Source organism: Gadus chalcogrammus, chromosome 2 (assembly GCF_026213295.1).
Source record: "Gadus chalcogrammus isolate NIFS_2021 chromosome 2, NIFS_Gcha_1.0, whole genome shotgun sequence".
In the NCBI taxonomy this organism is placed as follows: domain Eukaryota; kingdom Metazoa; phylum Chordata; class Actinopteri; order Gadiformes; family Gadidae; genus Gadus; species Gadus chalcogrammus.
The window spans coordinates 17,740,164-17,747,663 of NC_079413.1; the positions used below are offsets into that span (position 1 = coordinate 17,740,164).

General features: G+C 49.6%; 1 protein-coding gene across 1 annotated transcript in view; it reads left to right on the forward strand.

Moving 5' to 3' along the window:
* The window catches only part of ntn1b (netrin 1b), a 38,815-nt gene extending 36,134 nt beyond the window's left edge, over positions 1–2,681 (forward strand). The window contains exon 7 of the mRNA XM_056583432.1: positions 2,353–2,681. Coding sequence (XP_056439407.1) covers positions 2,353–2,681 — 329 coding nt within the window. The remainder of the gene's footprint in view (positions 1–2,352) is intronic.
* Positions 2,682–7,500: the final 4,819 nt, after the last annotated feature.

A 7,500-nucleotide genomic window follows, 5' to 3' on the forward strand; every position in this document is an offset into this window, starting at 1 on the left:
CTCTCTCTCTCTCTCTCTCTCTCTCTTACTCTCTCTCTCTCTCTCTTTCTCTCTCTCTCTTTCTCTCTCCCTTTATCGCTGGGAAGATAAATAGTGACCTCTCCTTAACACACATTCATGCGCATGCACACATACACACGCACAAACACACACACACACACACACACCCTTGCATACACAATCAGAGGCACACACACAAACAGACTTGCACACAATCCCCCCCCCCAACACACACACAAACACACACACATGCACGCACACACTCAAACACACACAAACTCTTGTTCTTTGCTTTCTTGGCAGTAATAAGGGAGGATTGATGAGGGAGGCAATAAACTCAGTCACGTTTGGCCGGGAAACAAGGAGACTCTCTCTCTGGGAGGATTTAGGATGGCCACCATTCAACACTACAGAAACATTACCGTGTAACGGCAAGCAGCGCCGTTTCTGTTCCAAGGTGCGTGCATGTGTCATTGTGCGCGGGTTGTGCGTGCATCTAGTTAGTGAATTTCCCCAAATTGCATTATCGGCACTGGACAACATTAGATTGGGGCTAGGTAGCCCGCGATTGTGAGCCGGCGGCAGTTAGCCCGTGGCGGTTAGCCCGTGGTGGTTAGCCCGCGGAGGTTAGCTGGACTTGGCGCTAGAGGAGCTTGCGGTTGTTGTCCTGTTGTTCCTGAGACGGGCCCTTGAGGGCCGGTAGTAGGGGCCCCTCGACCGGCCACATGCCACATACATGTGCTATTGTGCACGCAGCGCATGACCTCAAGTGTTTCTCACACCGCCTCATCCATTACTTTCCCAAGATTGAGTCAATTCACACAATCGTGAGTGGTAACTATTCAGGATTAACACCTACCCCCTCTACTCTTTCTCTCTTCACAGACACACACGCACACAAATACACACAGACACACTCACACAAAGACACACACATGCACACCCGCACACACACGCACACACACACACACACACACACACACACACACACACACACACACACACACACACACACACACACACACACACACACACACACACACTCACACACATAGTCGGTGTTAATAGCACATTCCGAGCCAGAGCACTCCACTTCGAGGACAGATTAGTACCTCGCCCCCAGAGCAGTTTCTGCTCTCTGCTGCAACAATGGAGGTGATGAGGGAAAGGCTGTTGGGGGATAGAGGATTCCACGCAGGGTCGCTTCTGCCACAGATCCCCTCCTCTCTGGGTCTGCTAATAAATAATAAACGTGTGATCGAGTGAGTTAGTGTTGCTCTAAAGGCTCCGGAGTTCGCGGATACACGCTGTGTCGACGTTCCCGTCTGACAGCGAGAGTGTCGGTTAAGTTATGACTCATGAAGGTAATGTCACGTTGGGGACGGGTCTAGGGTTTCACGTGCTCAGCCTCATGCACTGGCTCCTCTGTGGCTCTTGGCATGCAGACGAACGCTTTTTAGTTTTGACACAAATTCCAGATCGTGATGCGTTCCAGACGGCCTCAATCAGGTCGTCATCAGCCAATCATACGCATGGATTCTCCTCTCTGAGAGATGCGTTTGACGCTTGTCGTCCGTTTGAAGGGACAGGCCCCCCGAACCCCCAAACACCGTTCCTTTAGTCCCCCCCTCAAGGGCAGCCCGGTGACACCCCCGTGAACTCCTCCCAGGTTGTTTTTACGGCGACGTCCACAGAAGGCAAACTCTGATTGGTCTACAAGGGGAGGTGCTTCTTTCGTTGTTAAAATCGGCTGGGTCTCTGGTTTTACCATCGCAGTATGGCTGGTGAGAGGGTGAAGCCGGTTTGCCCTTTTTCCCCCTGTCACTGAAGAACAAGAACAATAAGTTTATTGGTTGTTACACATGTGTTAACTCGAACATGAACAAAGAACACGTCAATTGAATATTATGCTAGCTGACTCCCCCGTGAGCTAACTCTGGTTTTAGCTCACTACGTGCTACTTCACTCTCCTTAGGTGACAACAACAAGACAAACAGGGCGTGAACTGAAACATGAGTTGATGAATAATCACAGTTTATGGTGAACTACCCTTTAACGTTTTATCCAGGAGATTACGACTGAGTTTGAAATGCAAAAACAAAGAAACACAAAACTTCCAGGAATCAATGCGAGCAAAGGACTGTGCAGAGGAGGGAATATGGTTGAAATATTATCCATATCTGCTCTGATGTGGTGATGCATTACAAATGATCATCTGTTTCGACTCTAGTTTTGATCAAGTAGCAGGTGATGCCAATTCAATCATGTCATTGGGACCGCAGAGTTGCTCACCAGCTTCTCTCCCCCCTCTCTCCCCTACCCCCTCTCTCCAACCTTTCTCCTCCCCCCCAGCGGTCCAAGCCCATGTCCTGAAGGGGGAAAAGGCGGGCGAGTGGTGGCGGTTCACCGTCAACCTGATCTCCGTCTACAAGCAAGGCGAGCGGCGGCTGCGGCGCGGGGACACCCTGCTGTGGGTGCGGGCCAAGGACCTGGCCTGCCGCTGTCCCAAGATCAAACCCGGCCGCAAGTACCTGCTGCTGGGCTCGGACGACGAGGAGGAGCGGGCGCCCGGGCCGGGGGGCCTGGTGGCGGACCGCAGCAGCCTGCTCATCCCCTGGAAGGACCTCTGGGGCCGGCGGCTCAGGAAGTTCCAGCAGCGCGACAAGAGGGGGAAATGCTGAAATAAGGGAGGGGGAGGTGGGGGAGGACTGACGGGGGAGAGAGGAGGGAGGAGGGGGAGAGAATGGGGAGAGGACTGATGGGAGAGAGAGAGCGAGGAGGAGAGGGGGAGGACTGATGGGGGAGAGAGGAGGGGAGAGAGAGGGGAGGGGAGGGGGAGGACTGATGGGGGAGAGAGAGGAGGGGGAAGACTGATGGGGGAGGGAGAGGAGGGGGGAGGGGACTGATGGGAGAGAGAGAGCGAGAGGAGGGGAGGGGGAGGGCTGATGGGGGAGAGAGGAGTGGGAGGGCTGATGGGGAGAGAGAGAGGAAGAGGAGGGGGGAGGGGACTGATGGGAGAGAGAGGAGGGGAGGGGGAGAGGATGAGGGAGAGAGAGAGACAGGAGAGGAGAGGATGGGGGAGAGGGAGAGGAGGGGGGAGAAATTATGGGAGAGAAGGGGGAAGGGTGGGGGAGAGGATGGGTTGTTGGGGGAGGAGGGGTGATGTTTCTGGGCAGTGCATGAGGAGGAGGAGGTGGTGGCGGAGGAGGAGAAAGGGAACACACCAGCTAGAGAGATGATAAAACGATGTTGTGAAACAGGGGGAGGTGGCTAGATGGTGAACGGGTGAATGCTGGTGCATCCGGTCAGATTAACAGCAGGAATAGTTTCATGACATTCATGACTTCATCAACAGTCCGGTCTGTTTATCTGGTTCTTTTTAAGTTTCAACATATATTTCATTTCTTCTTTTCCGACCTCCAGAGTTTGTACCTAAATGTCCCAGAGCCCTTTCCTCTTCTCCGTGAAACACTTTGCTCTGCTGCCTCTACTGTAAGCCTGCCACTCCACGTTCTGGAAGCTTTTTGTTTTCCTACTGTTTTTCGTGTCTGTGTGTGTTTGCGGTAGAAATAAGTAGAGATGTGTAACGAGGTGGTATGGTGAACCACATCTAAAGACTACCACCCGGCTCTGGTTAAACATGTTTTTAAGTATTACAGTAATAACAAAGTGTTTTTAAGTGTGGTCCCACGAGGGTAGGAGGAGGGAGAAGGTTAGCAGGAGAAGACACACAGCAGGGGCCACCAGAGATTATATACCTCAACTCACCTGATGCCATGCCATCCAAATCACGGATCATCATTTAGCTGCTGCTTATTATTATGGGCTACCTGTTGGAGATCATAACGTAGAGACAGCGGCCGTAGAGATCCGCTGTGGCAACTACGCCGTGAAGGCTAACCACTTGTTCCTTTAGACGTCCCTGTTGCAGCATCAGTCGATGGAGTCGGCGGAGGGGCGATAGAGCAGTCAACCAGGCACTTATTGATCAGACACCACAAGTATTTGTCCTCTGAACGTATCAGATACGTTCACACGTTGCAAGACGAGATTTTCCTAGATTACATTTTGGGCATGGGCCACGTTGTGGAAACCCTTGTTCGCTTTTCAGTCGACAACAGTCAGGAAGCTATCTGAGACATGTTTGAATAAAGAATGTAGAAAGTGTAGACCCATCGCACAGCCAGCATACCAGTGGCATGCCAATGCTCACTGTCTCGAGCTAGCTGGGATTGTAAAACATGTTGGATGTTTGAAAATGTACACAACCCCTATGGGACTGAGTAGTCGTCAAATCAAAGACATTCCCACTACTCACACAAGAGCCCGCCCTCAATATGAAGGGTGGGGCGGGACGGAAAGGTGTCAACCTTATAAGGACTTCCTGATGAGCATTCCATTCCCTAGATGTGACTTGGGACGGAAAGACCTGGAAATCCTTCTCAATCTACGTGTGATATAGCTGTATAGTATTTCTGTTGTCGTTGTTGATGTTGTTTAATAGATCTATATCCATTCAGTTATTAACAAGGGTCTTTTTTTAAATACTGTAGGCATATTAATGGAAATTGTATATATATATTTACACACACGAAATCCATAAAACACAGTAAATATCACTCTACCCAGGAGGACCAATGAGAGAGGTTTTAGAGAGGGGTACATGCAGACAGAAACCGGCACCAATGATTTGTAACCATTTGACCTGCTAGTGTTTGGCTTGTAAATTGTCTTGTAGCGTCTGTGCCCATGGTTGTGTGATGTCTCGTGTAATGCATACTAATATATTCTGTTTATCATAAATGAACATATTTAATGAAACATGAAATGATGTGGCCTTTGTTGTTGTTATTGTTTTATGGTTTATTGTATGCGTCTCTTTGTAATCCAAACTATTGATGGTTCTGTAGCTATTAAAAGATCCTGTTAGAGTTTCAAATGATTCCTCTGAAATAAAGCTTCATGGAAACAAAACAAACCAGAAGCATATCCATGAAGCAGGAATGACTCTGACCTGAACCCTGAACCCTGAACCCCTCGTCTCTGGCCCGGGGGGGAACCACCAACCTAAAGTCGCGTGTTTGAGTCCCGGCCCAGCACCAATCTGTGTTGAGTCTCCAAAGTCTGTTGGTGTTTTAATGGCAGCGGTCCGTGTCTCTGGTGCCCTCTGACCTCTGAAGACAGGAAGTGACCTTGTCTCTTCATGTCTATACGCTATGGAGTAAAGACGGCTTAGTCTAGTCAAGACGATCAACCGGTGCGTTTGTTAACCATCCTCGTGTTCAGCACCTCTCTCGTTAGGGTCTGACTGGGAAACCCAGGACCTTTACCCCACCCACTAGATGAACCTCTCTCCTCCACATTACTCCACCCACTAGATGAACCTCTCTCCTCCACATTACTCCACCCACTAGATGAACCTCTCTCCTCTACATTACTCCACCCACTAGATGAACCTCTCTCCTCCACATTACTCCACCCACTAGATGAACCTCTCTCCTCCACATTAATCCACCAACTAGATGAACCTCTCTTCAACACATTACTCCACCCACCATCCTGACCCCTAAACATTACTCCACCCACCATCCTGACCCCTACACATTACTCCACCCACCAGATGAATCTCTCTCCTCCACATTACTTTACCCACCATCCTGACCCCTACACATTACTCCACCCACCATCCTGACCCCTTCACATTACTCCACCCACCAGATGAATCTCTCTCCTCCACATTACTCCACCCACCATCCTGACCCCTACACATTACTCCACCCACCATCCTGACCCCTACACATTACTCCACCCACTAGATGTTCCTGTCTCATACACATCCTGCCCATAACATTCAAATACCACCCTCAAAACAACAACAAGGTATTACTTTATAAGATAAGCCAAGGCAAGGCAACTTTATTTATGTAGCACTTTTCATACACAAGGCAGACTCAAAGTGCTTCACATATAAACATTGTCATACAATAAAATAAAATAATAGATATTTAAAAAAACATATGTAAAGAAGTGCGGAAAATATAAAGTTAAAAAGGCATTTTAGTATTAAAATAGAAAATAAAGGCAGAGTTAAAAAAGCTTATTAGAAAGTGCAATGTATTTAAGATTTAGCAGAAAGCTAAAGCAAACATAAAAGTCTTCAAGATAAGGGTTTCTAACTTCCCCATGAAGATCGTCCAGAACAGAAGGTTGAGCTTACTGTAACCCTCTCAGCTCTGCTTCAAGAACCTCCCGATTAGGAGAAGTGAACCTGCGTGCATGTACAGACCGTCATGCTTGTGCAGAGCTGCGTGCATGTGCAGGTCATTGTACCGTGACAATGGACATGGACAAACAGTTAAGGGGTTCTGAACCACGAAACAATCAGGCAGGCGTATGACAACAGAGCCAATACCGAAACCAAGTTTTGTACAAACCAAGCATGGTTCTCTGGTCTCCACACGGCCGTACACCAGCACAGAGTGTCTCCGTCCTATGATCCGACCGTTTCCACACGTGCAGGTAGTAGTTTCCTGATTGACAGGCGTTGGTCCGCCAACACGCTCCCAGAGAACCTGTAAAAATGGAAATGCTCCCAGAGGCCCAACCAATCAAAGGACTCCCTGAAGTTCCTACTGCTGTGATCTCCATCAGGAGGAGGAAATACGTCACAGACACCAACAGAACCAAAGAACTCCCCACTGTACTTACCAGGGTACCCACAGTTACCACGGTAACCACAGTGTAACCACACACAGTAACCACGGTAACCAGGGTATAAAACCCGGGAAAACCCAGGTAGATGACCAATCAGGTCACACAATCTATATAACTCTGTTTCGGAGGTTGTTTAGTCCACAGCATCTCAAATCCCATTGAGGTTCCTTCGCTGTTTGATCGCAGTGTCCACCAGGAACGTCAACTGGGACGTGGGAATCACCAGCAGATGTTGGTGGGGTGGGGTTCGGAAGGATTGGAATCGGTATCTTTAATACAAATTATTGAGAAACGGCATCCTAAGTAATCGTTGTAATGTACACAACATGTCTAGTAACCACTTTATATAGAGTCGCCATTAGTTACTTCATGTGTTATCTCCCCTCTGTTCCTGGCCGTGGGCGGGTCGGAGAGAGAGGGTGTGATGAGAACGTTCCTGAGGAGGCCTGAGGAAAACTGTCTCTGGACCAACACCTTCTGACCTGGGCTCTTCCCAACCCGGGACATATTCCTCACGCCCAAACCCTCTCCGGGCAGCGGGCCGCCGTGTGTACACGGAACCCCTGGCAACCCAGATGGAACCCATGGAATATTCCAGCAGCTGGCAGAACATTCCACCGGTCACCGTGGAAACCATGGAACATTCCAGCCGGCATCATCATCACCACCGAGCCCGAGTGAAAGTCTTACCCCCCCTCCGCCCACCCCCCCCCCCCCCGAGCTCCAGTCACCAACGTCTGGAAACAAATGAAACAGAGGAAATGGCCGCCGGCGGTAAAATGGCAG